The sequence below is a fragment of the Alligator mississippiensis genome, chromosome 9, assembly GCF_030867095.1.
Source record: "Alligator mississippiensis isolate rAllMis1 chromosome 9, rAllMis1, whole genome shotgun sequence".
Classification (NCBI taxonomy): Eukaryota; Metazoa; Chordata; order Crocodylia; family Alligatoridae; genus Alligator; species Alligator mississippiensis.
In genome coordinates this window covers 67,920,690-67,935,726 of record NC_081832.1, presented here as the reverse complement: position 1 = coordinate 67,935,726, position 15,037 = coordinate 67,920,690, and the positions used below count along the sequence as shown (strand labels likewise).

The 15,037-nt window shown below is 44.2% G+C and overlaps 1 protein-coding gene across 4 annotated transcripts in view; it reads right to left on the bottom strand.

Annotated features, from left to right (window-relative positions):
- P4HA2 (prolyl 4-hydroxylase subunit alpha 2) overlaps positions 1–15,037 on the bottom strand; it is a 47,102-nt gene that overhangs the window by 2,697 nt on the left and 29,368 nt on the right. For 3 of the 4 annotated variants that reach the window (XM_014597660.3, XM_019478550.2, XM_019478547.1), the window contains 6 exons: positions 13,726–13,902; positions 8,717–8,787; positions 6,262–6,361; positions 5,332–5,385; positions 3,129–3,194; positions 838–906 (listed from right to left, as the gene is read on the bottom strand). In XM_014597660.3, the coding sequence (XP_014453146.1) occupies positions 838–906; positions 3,129–3,194; positions 5,332–5,385; positions 6,262–6,361; positions 8,717–8,787; positions 13,726–13,902 (537 nt within the window). Of the gene's footprint in view, positions 1–837; positions 907–3,128; positions 3,195–3,260; positions 3,321–5,331; positions 5,386–6,261; positions 6,362–8,716; positions 8,788–13,725; positions 13,903–15,037 lie in introns of all 4 variants that reach the window. The other variant, XM_019478548.1, reaches the window with a different exon arrangement.

Genomic DNA, 15,037 nt, shown 5'->3' with positions numbered 1-15,037 from the left:
CCCATATGCACAACCTTGACCCCGGCCCACCCCACACCTGCTCCAAACCTGCCTGCCCGTGCTGAGCAGCGGTGGCAATAACAGCAGCTGGGCACAAGGGAAGTGGCCACCTCGCCCTCACTGCTGCTGGGCCATTCTTGCTGCAGCCACCCAGAGCCCCTGCCCGGGCTGTCTTGTAGCTCCTCTCCAATGCAACCGCTGCCCTGCTGAATGGCCCAGAGGTGGTGGTGACAGCAGCAGAGAGGAGCTGCAGGGCAGCCCAGGTGCAGGCTTCAGGCAGCTGCAGCCAGAAGAGCCTGGCAGCAGCAAGGGGGAGGTGGCTGTTTTTCCCCCTCATGCCCAGCAACAGCTTTTGCCTGGCTGCCACTCACTGTGGGCAGGCCACGGCCGGGGCTATTCGCATAGGTCCTGGCTGGTCCGTAGCAGGCATGGGCTGGGTTGGGGTCAGGGTTGCGCGCACAGCTCCCACCAGTACCATGGAGCTGGGGCCAGCGGCGGTGGCAGCTGGAAGGACTGTTGCCACCTGGACTACCTGAAAATGCAGTCCAGCTGCAAAGTTGCCCCAGCCCCACTACATCCCCGGGGGGCCCATATGCACCGTGGGCCAGACAGCGCCTGGGCCAGGTGGGACTGAGGGACCTGCCATGGGTTTAAAAGAGTCCCTCAGTGGGCTGGATGCAGCCCGCAGGCCGTATTTTGCCGCCCTCTGGTCTCGAGTCTAGGACAGTCCATAAGTCCACTGTTATATCCATGCTAGCTGGCTTCCTAAATGTATGAAATAAACAACGTTCAGGTTAACAGACAAGAGGGAGAGAAACAAAGATAAGCCAGGTTTACCTTTTTGGGCCAAATTGCAGCCCCAAAATCTGGGAAAACTGTGGCACCTCCAGCTTCTACATCGCTCATCTGAGAAAATAAGTAACCACAGTGCATACATGTTATGATGGTATCACGATCACTGAATAGTTACAGACATACCCACAGCACCTGCAAGAACAGAAAGCTATAATTCACATGCTCTATAAATAGGTACTAGCCAGAAAAGGATGCTGAATTCTGAGAATGAGCATCTCTTCAGGTACATAGCACCTTGATATTTTTGTTCACTTCATGTTACTCATGAATTTGCTATACAAATAACTTTTCCTGTATGAGAACTGTATGAGTTCTGTACTTTGCCATTATGAATCAACCCATTGTAAATAAATTGATAGTATAAGTTGGTTTGAAAAAATTCTCTGCAACTTTTTATAATCCAAATAACAAAAGGATAAATAACAAGTTCCTGTTTCACCACACATTTCATTTGCGAATTGGAACCACATCCTTTGAACTGGTTTACACCATCTACTTGTAAGGACTCCTAAGCAGTTGACAGAGATGCAATGTACCACAAGGAAACTGCACACTCTGCTTTCTGTACGTACAGGTCGGGATGTCCATAAATAGTACAAGAAATGCCACTTGCAGTGGGTCCTTTGTTTTTCATTTTGCTGCCCCCCCCCAGTTAGCAGAGATTTTAAATATGCCATGGTTTTCACTTCCCTGGCAAATCAGTGGCAAACAGCCCAGCCGGTGAAGCCCCTCAACCAATCAGGGGAGGGATGGGTGGTGGTAAGCAGCAAAATGAAAATATTAAAGGAGATGCAGCTTGGGGGGGGGGGGGGTGTACTTTCAGTGTGATTTACGGAGATCCCTACATATAGGCTATGGATGTCATTCACCCCCAGAGCAGAGAGGTCTGTGCACCAATTAAACTTTTCAAATTAAAAAATAAATGCTACAGCTAATAAGGATGATCTCAAGTGTGCTTGTTCCTGCTTTGACCCTCTGCACTGGAATGCATTTTTATCTGATCTATTTTGAACCAACTCCCATTAGAGGGCTACATTTTATGGGCCTGATCTGAAGGCCACTGAAGTCAAAAAAGACTTCCATGGATTTCAAAGGATTGGGATTCAGGCTGTAACGGGAGAAGTCTGGTAGTAGGTTCAATGCTGCCTGTAGCAGCAAAACTGCCCATTCCATTTCTGGGCAAGTGCCGACAATCTTCACCTTTTCCCCCTGCTGACGTTTGGTTGTGAGCAGAAAACTAAAAACTTATTAACATTTGATGTACTATTGGTACCAACAATAAAAGGGCACAGGCTGCCATTGGGTCTACCAGGCCATTGCTCAGTTCTCTTCATTTACAAAGCATGGTGCATACAGCTCTGCAAGTTAAAAAAAAAAAAACCTATGTTACAGCAACAAACCACTCTTTTATAGTCAGCAACTTGGGACACCTTGTAATATGTTAAACACGGCAATACAAGAAGGGTAGATTTCTTTGCAATTCAGAAGGAACTGATCAGCCTCAACTGAAAATTTGAAAAACCTCCCAGGATGCTTCCGTCACTCTTTGCATTGGACTAAAGATCAAATTAACCCATCTTCACTTCACAGTTGCCAGGTAAACTACAGGCTATTTGTCAGAATTAAAAAATCGCCATCAAAACAAACAGGCCCATATACCGTCTTGAACCAGCTTGCAGACCTCCTGTATTCACTGGGGAATATGCATATACCTCCAACGTATATGGTTTTTTGGCTGCATGCTGACCATGCACTATGCTACCATTTTCAGTACTCCTCTATTTGCCAGTTTCTCAATAAAGCTAGCAGTTCTGTTACGCTGTTTCTTGTGAAGGCAATAATCTACTCTACAGTACACCAGCTTTTAGCGGGCAATTAAAATAAAGAGGCTGTCAAGGGACCCACAACATCATGTGCCATCAGATCCTGGCTGAAGAAAAATAAGAGACCCTTTGACTAAACATTTAGTGCTGAGTGGAATACTGTATCTGAAGCCCTCCAAGCCCGCAGTTTCAAAATCAATTTTTTAAAAAGATTTTGCATTGAATTTGCACTAGTGTAACAAAGAGAACATTTGGTCCCCACGCAAATTAGGTTTTCTATATTGGGGTGAAGGAAACCGCATAGCAACTGATGCTGTGAGAACAAGGAACACCCCCCCAACTTAAGATGCTGTAGCTTTTAGCGAGTCTCTACAGCTCGTGCAATGGGTTAATTGTAAATGAAATGCAACTGAAAGCCTCACTCAATGGATAGGGGATTGTCATACTTACATAGTTTAAAAAAGTGGCCACGCGATTTCCAGTCCCTAAACGCTTGAAAGCATCAGGCTCATCTTTCTATAAAATTAAATGAGAATGAACTGCAAACTTCAAGCTCACAGACAAGGACACAGAGGTACTTACATAGTTAAGAAACGTCGCTAGCCTATTTCCTTCCGTTTTGAGTGTGTTGTCAAAGGGTCGCTGTAATAGATAACAACTTTAACCCAAGTTCCAAACAGGCTCCTGCTAACGTTACATACTGGTCTGCAGAAAGAGCTTTAGGCCCCCAGTCCAGGAGCTGGGCACTGCATATGGACAGCAGATAAAGCCACTAGATACCTTGCAGCCAAACCAAGTTTGGAAATGCTTGCACCTTGCATGCTGAGGTGTTATAAAGGGAAAGCAACACCAACTCAATGCTAATGACCTTCTTCAGGCAGCAGAATAGCGCTAATGGCAGTTTTAGAGCACCTTGTCCCAAAGCATGTGCACATGCACACAAAAAAGATATGCACCTCAACATGAGCACATCTCTGAAGTCTTCAGTGTGGCTGACCATTGTACTGACCATTAAGTGTACACTGATTTCAACAGGTTTATAGATAAGAACCTAGCTTCTGAAATGCCTTGTATGGAAGCAACAGCACAGGTCAAATGAACTGCTCCAGTATAGGAAAATAAAGACCCAAAACATTTTGCTGCAGGGAAGGAAATGCATTTGGGGCTAGCTGTGAAGTGCTGTAATAGTAATAATGACCCCAGCTTAGGTCACTGACTGACTGGCCTCAAGTCAGGACAATAATCCAATCTGTCACTGATTCTCAGGAAATGCCTTGGGGCCTTATTTGTTAAAGACCACACACTGGACCCATATTAGAAATAGAGAAAATACCTGATCATCCCCTAAATCTCTCCATCCCTATCCCCACAGATAAAAGCGACAGATGATTCCCACTGCCAAGCAATACATTGTTTCAGCCAGGAGATGTTAAGATGCACTGCTACCAAGGAACAAAGAAGGAAGTCATCACGAAGATGAATCAGGGAATGGAACAAATCAAGGTTAAAAAAAAAAATCTAAAAACATGAAATAGTTCAAAGATCGTTTTGTATCCAAGAGCAAACATGGCCTCTGAAAGGGGTAATACAAGGCACTGCAATTCTAAAACATGTGTATGCAAATTAAAGCCAGAAATTCACAAGACAGCGCTTAAAACTTGGAACTCCACAGGCCTGAAGCACTTCTGCCAAGGTCGGGCCACATGCAGATTTTAGAATTTGAGTTTCTTAAGACGCATCTAAAAGTTTTGCATGACCTATTTAATTTTTGAAGTAAGAAATATTCTTTAAGTGAGGGGTTTTTTTGTTTGCTTGTTTTTTTAAAAAACAAAAACAAAATCAACCACAACATTTGGTTACATGCTTTGTACAGAGTGCTCTGACCAAGCCAACAGCTGTGGGACAGGTTTGAGAAACTGCAAGTTTCTTCAACTTTTTCTTCTGAAATCTGCAATGCATACAGAGCCTGGAGGACCAATTCAAACCCATCACGAATCCAAGCACCGCCTTGTCTTAACTGTGGCAACGATTATCAGCTAAAGTCCAAGTGCAGCTCCGCCCTAGCCAACTAATCCAAAAATAAAGATCACACTGGCCAACTTGATGGCTCATCCGCTTTAACTCAGCCGTTCTGAAGAGAATTAGCTGTGCTGACTTATATCAAGAAGCTCTGTAATCCCCAAGTTAACAGGGGAGGGCTGCTGGCAAGTCAGAACTACGACAGCAAAAGTTTGCTGAGGACCTGAACTGTCCTAGCACTCAGCATTTGTTTCAAAGCTACTCCTACTTCCCCCATCCCTACTAATGTAAACCCACATGCTCAGGGAACCAATGGAATACTATGGGGGTGCAGAAATCCATGCAGGAACGGCATATGAACTGGGATATAGCCTTCTCTTAATGACAGAAGCTTTGGTTTAAATCAAATGGACACGAAAGAATCCCACCTGAAAGTGTGCTATGGGATTCCTGGTTCCAAAGTATTCTTGTGCCTGCTGCACACCGCCAGCAATGGTGACACAGCAGAGGGTCAGCAACTGCCACACAGGCTCTACGCTCCTACTGAAATTCCACTTCCCCACATTGACAACGCACTGCTCTATCAAAGCACAGGCTTATGATGTGCACAATACATTTGAAATTGTGCTCTTACCCTTGAGAAGTCAAAGTGTGGTTCGTACTGTCCTCCCAAACCGTAATTAGCAACCTAAGGGGTAAGGGAAAATGCACATCCGATTACAGATTTGATTGCAAGGAAAACATTTGTTCTGCTTAATTAAGGAAAAGACAACCAAGGCCATATGTGAAATGGAGCCGGTAATTTATTTATTTTGATGCATTTACACACATGTAAGGTAAGAAAAAGAAAACATCCTTCCCTGCCCAGGGTCTAGTCCTTCCTCCAGCTGGTAGGTCCCCAGGACAGCAAATCCTCTGCCCTCTTGTCCTACTTCATAGCCATATTCCCCACTTCTGTGAACACCATAAGCATGGAGAACACACTGCCCCATTGCGCTGTTTGGCAGCAAAGACTGGGTAAGTGCCTGCATTAGCTTCTGGTCCTCCCTTCCCATGGGACCATCCAGTTCTGCTGCATTTAGGGTTTCCATGGCTAAGAGGCATGGAATACTGTCATAGCTGTGTCCGCGTCTGAGGCCAAAACTAGATTCTCCGATTGGTGTGGAAGGTGGATACACCTGGATGTTGACCCTGGAAAGAAGTGGTCAGGGGAGACGCGTAGGGGGTTTACACAGGTGCACGTGCACCCCCTGAGCATGGCAGTGCACCCCCTACAAAAAGGCGTCAAGGGCAGTGCACCCCCTACCTGCAGGCAGTCACTGCTTGTCATCTTGTCACTGGCACCGCCTGCGGGTGGTCCACAATCCCTGCTGGACACCGCAGACGCTGCTGGTGGTGTCTGTGGGTGGTCGCCGACCCTTGGTCAGCACTTGCCCCCCACCACTGACAGCGTCAGCAGCGTCCGCAGGAGCTACCTGCTCATTACTGCCGGGCTCCTGCCGCCTGGCTCCTGCCCCCCCAGCCGCCGGGGGCACGAGTCGTTCGTGGAAATGGTGATACAAACCTGCAATAGTTCAGCTGTTTTCACTGTCAGCCCTGTGATATGCTGCATTCGGTGATTCACTTTAGCAACGATGGGATCATCATACTCCTCCAACCACGAGCTATGGAGGTGGGGGAGGAAGGGAAGAAAAAAAGAACACTAAAAGAAAGAAAATCTAAATCACACTGAAATGCAAAGAGTCAAAAACTATCCATTTGCTGTCTGGTACACCAAGTCTATCCCAGACACTTTGCTGGTTTTTAACAAACTTTCTGACCTGCAAAAGTTTCCAGTTTCATCTAACAGACAGCAGAAATAGGTGGGAAGATCTTTAGTTTTAGTGCACATATAGTACCACTGTTACTGACGGGGAGGAAGGAGCAGCAGCAAGAGGTAGTGGTTCCTTTTATGAAGGAGAAGGCAAAAAAAGCTTTCAGTTAGTCTTCGATGCAGATATTGCCACATGTTCAAGCTAGGACTCTCATGTTTTCTGTTTCACATCCAACTTGAGATAACTTAGGCCTCATTGGCAGGTATCTGCAGATTGCAAAGGGGGCTGCACAATAACTGGGGTCTCAAAAAGAATGCAAATGAAGTAGTTTTTGAAGGACACTGAAGCTTGGTTTAAGGGGGTGATGAAATAAAAACTGGGAAGAAAACAGCAGCTGTAGCTTCTGGAAAGTTACACCAACGCCAGCTTGTGGCTTAACGGTACCAGTAGCAATGACATTCCTTTCTATGTTATCTTGGGGGAGGAGGAAAAAAAACACCCTGAGCAAAGTGGAACTTTAGGTGCACAGTCATTTTAAGACCTCCGAGACAGTGCACTCAGATAAACACACGGCCAAGTGTGGAGTTAGTCATGGGGAAACCAGCAACATCTTACATGCCTCACTTCTAACCCAGAAGTCACCACCATTCTGAACAGTGACTTGCACGGCTATAGCAGGTTAATGGTGTTGATTGATTTGGTTTTGTCTGGGGAGGGAGGAATATGCCACACTGGCACAGAGGACAAAAGAGACTGCAATCTGGATTAGAAATGGACAAGACAGGCAAGATTGTGCCAGTACAACAGCAGCTGACACTGCAGCAGCTGACACTGGCACCCAGGCTTTCAGACACCATGAAATCCAGTCATGGTACTTCTGGGGTTGGTAGAAAAGCCTCCCTCTCTTGAAAAAGAGCATCTTCACATAGATGGATGCACCCAAGGAAGAGCTGGGCTTCATGGGCATTTTTACATGTGCTCCTGATGTGGCGCTGGGCACTTTTAATTAGTGAACTGCACTAATTAAAAGTGTTCACGTGTATCAGCAATGTAGCACACCTCCATGCTGAGAAAATGGCAAGGGTGCACTTTGAACTAAAACGCACAGAACGTATTTTAGTTCACAGCACACTACCATCACTTTCTCAGTGTGGAGGTGCCCTGCACCACTGATATACATGTGATGCGCAACGCTGCCAGAGCGCATCAATTTATGTGCTCCAGTACACTCAATTAATCGAGTCTGCTCTGGTGTGCGTCAGAGCAGGCTCCCCACGTGTGTGTAAGGGCCCCATATGCCCCACTTAATGCCCAGCAAAGCCAGCAGAGTTCTCCTCTTGAAATACCACCAGCCTACTGCAAGTTTGCAGTCCATCCTTCTTAACTTTGAACTCAGATGGACTTGCTGGGCAAGCAGTCACCACTAGTTTAGCAAAAGAAAAAGTGCTCATTACCCCTCCAGAAAGACCAAGTACTTTGTAGGAATATGGCAAAGGAGACGCAAGAGATAAAAGCTGATTAATCTTAAACAGAAATACACTAGGTAGCCCTCATCCTGGCCCTGCAAGAATTATTTGTTAAAGAAGTTTTCTTCTTCCAAACTGTCACAGCATACTGTAAGATTCCTATGTAATACTATAACCATTACCACATATCAGTTATTTGGTAATAAGTAATTTGACTACCAAAAGGCAAAAGGATGAATACAGTTATGCTAACCTATATTAGTATGTTGGACAGAGATTCACAAAAAAAAAAAAACCCTCATTAAAATAACTTCTATTATGCTGCTTTAAATTGCACATTAACATAAGGGTTGAAGTAAAAATATCTTAGAAGATACTCAAGGTACAGATGCTATAAACAGAAGTTAATCTATATCAAATCTCTAAACCCTGGAGAAAGAAGAATGTGCAAATATTCCATTTCCAGAATCAAGAATAAAAAAAGAGGGCGTATTAAAAACCTGTAAAAAGGTTTGTTCTTCGTGTAAGGAGCAGTCAGAAATTAAAAATTGTAGCGAATATGACTAAAATTGTTAACACTCAGATTTGTTAACACTCGTGTGACATCCGGTCAGTAAAAGCACGCAGATCAGGGGAGAATGGTAAGAGCATGTGGACTAGTAGTGACAGCTGCAGCACTGAGTTCAGGTGGAGTAGACTGTGAAGACAAGAAAGCAAGCACTCTGACAAGTAACCTTACCTTTTAGACACCCTGTAGCTGGCCACTGTTAGGACACCTGTTTTGGGGTCACGCACTGTAGCCCGTGCCAACTGCATTAAAAGAGATTGCAAAGGAGGGAAGGGCAGTGGTAAAGAGTCATTATCATGTTGCATAATGACCACACACACACACACACACACACACACACACACACACACACACACTATCAGTACTCTACCACATGCATCACTTTCATTTTTCAGACTCAAAAGTATTGGTTTAGATATACTTCTGGGTAAAATTCAGAGCTCCAGACTAGAGCCAATTCTGATTTCACACTACAGCAGTCCATGGAGAAGCACAGATGGCATAGGCATTGATCCTTGGCTAATTAAGGGGCTACACTGGGCATCAAAGATACAGCCCATGGACCACATCCACCCCAGAGCCCTGTCACCCATCCTGGTGGTGCCCATGGGTCCAAGCCGACCTAAGCAGCGTGGACTAGACTATTCCTGCATGCAGGGCCTGGGTCTATATATAGACTTCAAGATCTGTGCTACATGCAGCACCCCTCGACCCCCCTTGGCCAGTCTAGGATGCACACCACACAGTCCTGGACCAGCAGCATAGGCACCATGTGCAGCATGGGCCATGGAGTGTGCAGCACAGGTCACGGACCAGCTGGGGGAAGGAGGGGAAAGCAGAGGCATGCTGCAGATGTGCGCATGTAGCAAGTGTGGCATGGCGAGCTGGAGGAGGTCCATGGAGCCATACCCGGTCCATAGACCAGTCCTGCACCACTCATCTGGCCCACAAGGCTGGGCAACATAATCCATAGCATCTCCTGACACTGGTAGTCAATGTTGCTTGCTGCTCAGGTGTGGAAGACAGCCTTTAGCACAGCCTGAGTCAATATCAGCAAGAAGGAGCAGCAGAAAATTAAGGAACTCAAGCAGCTTTCCCCCCCTTTAATAAGACAAGAACAGCTGGACCTCTGGAACAGGCTGGCTGAATGCAAGAAAGATGAGTGGGTGCATTAGAATAACAGTCTCCAAACTTTTTGTCCAGCAGGCCAGAGGGACAACGCCCCGATCCCAGCATGTTGGGGAATAGCATGGCCTGGCTTGGCCCTGTTCCTGGCATGCAAGGGGAGGGGAATGACCTAAATCTGATCCAACTGCGTGGTGGAGAGGTGCTTGGCCCAACCCAATCCAGTCCCACAATGCATGGCATGGCCCAGCCCTGATCCGACTCCATTGCCAAATTTCCAACTCATGGGGAGCCCATGGGCCGGATGCCCAAGTCCTGCAGGCTGCATTTGGCTTGCGGGCTGGAGGTTGAGCGCCCCTGCATCAGAACAATTCCATCCAGTATTTTTAAGGTGAAAAACAGACAAAAATCAGCCCAGGTAGCCAGCAAGAGCTCATGGAAGTAGGTGCATAGTCTAACAAAGATACTAAATTACATGTCCAGTTCCTCCATCTGTAAAATGCATGGCACAGCCTTGCCCCAGAAGGATGCTGTGAGGTTAGTTATATGCCCTGAAGATGAACGATGTAAAGCCTTTTTGCAACTTGGCAGGATTGTGACACCTCTCTAAAACCAGAGCAATTCCACCGAAACCAGCTGGGTCACTTGGGATTTAAACACTGAACCAAAAATAAATTAAAGCCAGAATTTCTACTCCACTGAATCAAGTGAGTCTACGCTGCAAGTATGTTCTGTAGGTAGTGAAACATTTTCAGTCCATCTCCCCCACCACTTCCATCCCATTTAATTACAGATTCTCCCTCATTTCTCGTCCCTTTTGTTTTATCTTTTCCCACTGCCTGCTCAGATTTTCCTTCATATTCCCCTAAATATGTCCCGCTCTGGTTTGCCTTATAATCTGCTCATTAGTTTTCTTGGCGTTACTATTCCCATGATTCTGACTCATTTGGTATTTTATTCCAGATCTCTGCTCCATAAATCACAGCAGGAAAGTCAAGCTGGCTGAACGTTGTTCATTATTTGTATAATAAGGCATTGCTTTTCAGTGATATAATTTAGCTTTCCAAACTCTTCATTATGTCTCCATTTTGAAGCTCACCATATGGCTTCTTTCTGTAGCCACGAGTTGACCTGAATGAAGAGAAGATAAAATATGCCTGGCTACATCATTAACCTATGTCATTTCTTGTTTGGTGACCAAATGGCTCATTTTACTGTGAAACAGACTCTTTCACGTACTATTTTCAGTTTATGATGGACCTAGTCACAACAGATAACGGCTGGCAGAAGGCAAAAAGTACTGCAGATCTTTTCTTTAAGCCAAGATCTTTAAAGCCAAGACCCAAGCTCTTTAAGCTTTTTTTAAGCCAAGCTCTTCCAATGGCAGAGAGAACAGTCTGGGTAACAGGTATTTTGTAGCATGTAAAGAACCGGTATGAAACACTTGCTCTACTCAGAGAATTACATCTAACCTTCCTTTACCAGTTCATCTCTTTAAATAGAGTTTTGGATCCAGTTTAGACCATCCCCCCAGCTGCTGCTTCAAGACTTTCAGAGTACAGCTCTCCCTGCAAACCAAGACGACCAACAGCATTATCTGTCCGAATCCAGCAACGCTCCATAAATACTCTCTGCTACACCTTTGTCTAAGCAGAAACATCAGGATTACAAATAAGTCCAATACTGAAATTTAGATTCGTCCTATGTTAACCTGCTAGAACTGTTCCACACCAGTAAAATCTAGAGTTTTACTGAACTTTCTCTAGGTTCACGGGAGACACTTACTTAGAAAGTAAATGATTTCCTGTTTAAAAGTTAAAATTGCCTTGTAATCAGAACAAAAACCAACTGTGTTTTGTAAGTGAAACATGAAAAACCCAATATTTGCATAGCCATCTTCACTTGGCTCCACAGCTTGCCCACAGCTTGCTTAACTTCAAAATGAAGCTTCGGCACTTTAACATGAAGCAATTTCACAATTGCTTGGAACAGAGAGGGGAGAGTTCAAGGAGGTCTTCTCAACTAAAACACAGGCGGTCCCAAGGTCCAGGAGACTAATACTGTACCCTACATCCAAGTTCTCTGCAAAGCTCTCATGAATCCTGACTAAAGTTTCCTGGCTCAAAATTTATTTTTTTTTTTATGAAGGAATTATCCCATCACAGCATTCTAGTTTCCACTTTTTTAGCCATAACACCAGTTTCAAAGCAACTCTGCAATTAGATCATAGAGATTGAAAAATTAAAATTTTGCAAACTGCACCAGAATATATATATATATACATATATACATACATACACACACACACACACACACACACACACACCTAAAATTATATAATTTACCCACTTTCATTGGGCCTCACCCTGATTTCACACACAGGGGGCTGGATCAAATGGAATTCCATTTAAATCAATGGTGGTATAGCAATATGAAAGCAGTGAGAGCAAGGCCCCTGGGTTTTCATATATAGGATATATTCCTGAGCAGCAAGAGCGGGCTAGGTTAAATGAGCTGTTAATGACTGTCTTACTTGAAACTAATTTGCTTTGATTAGAAAGAGAAAAAAAAAAAAAAAAAAAAAAAAATCAGTAATATGGATTGGTTTGAATTTGAGTAACTTTTAAAAAGTTTCAAGAAGTGCTTTAAAGCATGATGGAACTGTGGTAAATAACCTCCGTTCCCAGAGGAGCAAGGCTTCAGAACACACATAAAAAGTCTGCTGCCAAGGCAGCTGGCTGGTAGGCATAGAAGTCTGAGCTTCATGAACTTCCTAAATATAATTCATGTTCCTGACGGTATCAATTTCTCACTCTGATCCAATTATACTTGCATGTTCTATTAAAAATGATATAAGCACAATGATTATCCCGACAGGATTTACAGTTTACAGCAATGGCTAAAAAAAAAGGTTAACATGAATAATTCATGACCCCACCATAACTGAAGTGAGTTTTAACTTCTTGTCAAACTTGGCAGAGCACAATGCATGTCACCTTCAGTAGCATTTGTTTTCCTTATCGGAATTTAGCAAGTAAAAGGAGGTAATTTCAGTCCTTAAAAATCAGACAAATGTACAAGAAATGTTAGGCTCATGGTACAGCGCAGAATATCATTGTTTATTGGTTATGCCGTCACTACAATTTCAAATCTGATTAACACACCAAAACTTAGGCTCATAAAAATCAATTTGGGGACTGTTTGACGTGCTTCGGATGGGAAGGAAGGGAGCTGCCAAACCAAGCCCTTTTCTGCCCTGCTGGCAGCTCTCAAGGTGGAGGATAGAGATACTTCCAGTATCTCAAAACACCTTTAGAAAAAGAGCATGTGATGCTTTTACACTGACCAGTATTTCCTGTTGCAAAGAAACCAGTTCTAATAATCAAAGGCTGTGAGCTACTGTGGAGGAGCGCACAAAGCGTGCTGTATTCATTATACTCCATGTCATGCCCTACTTCCCTGAACTGCAGTGTATTATTGAGGTTTGTCCACAACAAGCTCAACCATAGCCTAACTCGAGCAGCATTTTCAGGCTCTGAAAAACCCACATAAAACTCACTTCAATTGAAATCAATGGGATTTAATCTTCTAAATGCACTGATATTTACTGGGATTTGGGTTTTGCTTTGTTCAACACTGCAATGCCTTTAAAAGCCTGGGCCTTGGGATCCTAACATCTAGAGGTAGCTCTGTGCATGTTAACTCCCGATTCAGTACCAGCATAGCTATTCAGGCAACACTGCACTCCATCTAATTATGCCCAATCCCTAAAAGAGCCAAGTAAACTTAGATGGAGATCACCTTAAAATGTGGCTGTATTCCTTCTGATCCAGGGTCCAGCACATACATGGCTACCTTGCACAGCTGCACATGGCATTGCTTCATGCCAAGCAGACAGCCCACGAGGCACTTAAGCAAGATTCACCTTAAAACTTCACACAATATTAGCTCAGTGTCCCATATTTAATACCCACTTACCCCACCTTCCCTGCTAGAGCTATGGCATGGAACTAGCAGCCACTGGTGAGATGAAGCACAAGACGAGGAACGCTTACCCTTGGTTTAGCCAGTTCTTTGATTTTCTCTATTTCTTCATCTGACATGACATCATAGTATCGAACTATGTGAGGGCTGTCCCACTCATCTTCTTCCTTGAAGGGAGCTATTAGCAGATGGGGATTCCTGTTTCCGTCGTGGTACCTGCAGAACAGCCTCTTCTGCCTCCGAGGTGTCTGATCCATAAAATCCCCAGACAACACACACTTACATTAGTTTGTTCAAGTACTTATTTATTCCTTTAAAAATGTTTAAAGTTATGAAAACAGTTTGCTTTATGCCAGGCTAAAGGAGATACTGGAAAACTGGATGTCCAGTCTAGCGGACATAGTGAATTTAACCAGGTAAAAACTGGACTATGTCTCTGCAAACATCTGAGAGCAGCCCTTCCTCCTGTGCGCCCTTGAGTAAGTGTTGTGGAACTTTATTCTGTGAGAGTGTTTAATCATAATCTGTAATGTATTATGGAGACCAAATGACAAAGTAGGCAGCTGTCTTGCATGCAAGATATTGCAGCTGGGTTGCTAGGGGAGGGAAAAAAAAATCTCTAAAGTCCAGAGGACGAAAAGGCTGCAATTACTCTGGGATTTAGAACCATAGTTGAAACAGTTATTAAAAATCATGCTCTCTCCCCATCCTTGAACAATGATTAAGATGCCCTGCAGGGACAAAGTTCAAAACAGGAAAAGGCTGTTAGAGGGCTTTGCTACCATGCATGCTCAGTATAACTGGCTGGACAACTGTTTTCACCATCCTTTGAGAGCAGCATCAGAAAGAAACTTTCCTACTTAGCTGTTCAGATAGCACAACCTAAAAACAGTCACAAGTTCCACTGCAGGCAGCTTCCAAGAGCAATAACTAACTGACCCCACAAGGGGAAGAACCCAATCCCTCTCAGCAATGCAGAGTACTCGTACAGAAGTTCAGTACAGTTAGGAAAGTCTGCTGCTACCTGCTGGGGGACAAGCAGCTACCAACCACACTTCCTATAGGTATATATATAGCTCTCCAAAGCAGTAAAAACTATGTTCTTTTCACCACCTACTGGCAAAGAATAGTAAGCTTCCTGGACTAAGATGAGGGAAAAAAAAGATTCTCTGCAGATTATTCCTTTTTATAAACAGTATTTGAGTAATGGTTTGCATTTACCCAGCAGCCAACTTGAAATGGAGCAACTAGAAAGTGAATGGAGTCTGCTACTATACCATACCCGCTGATCTTTGGCAAATTATCACATTGTAGTAACTCTGATGGAAACCCAAGAGCAGAATTCAAGGGATGATATCAAATCATTAAATACCACTGTAACTG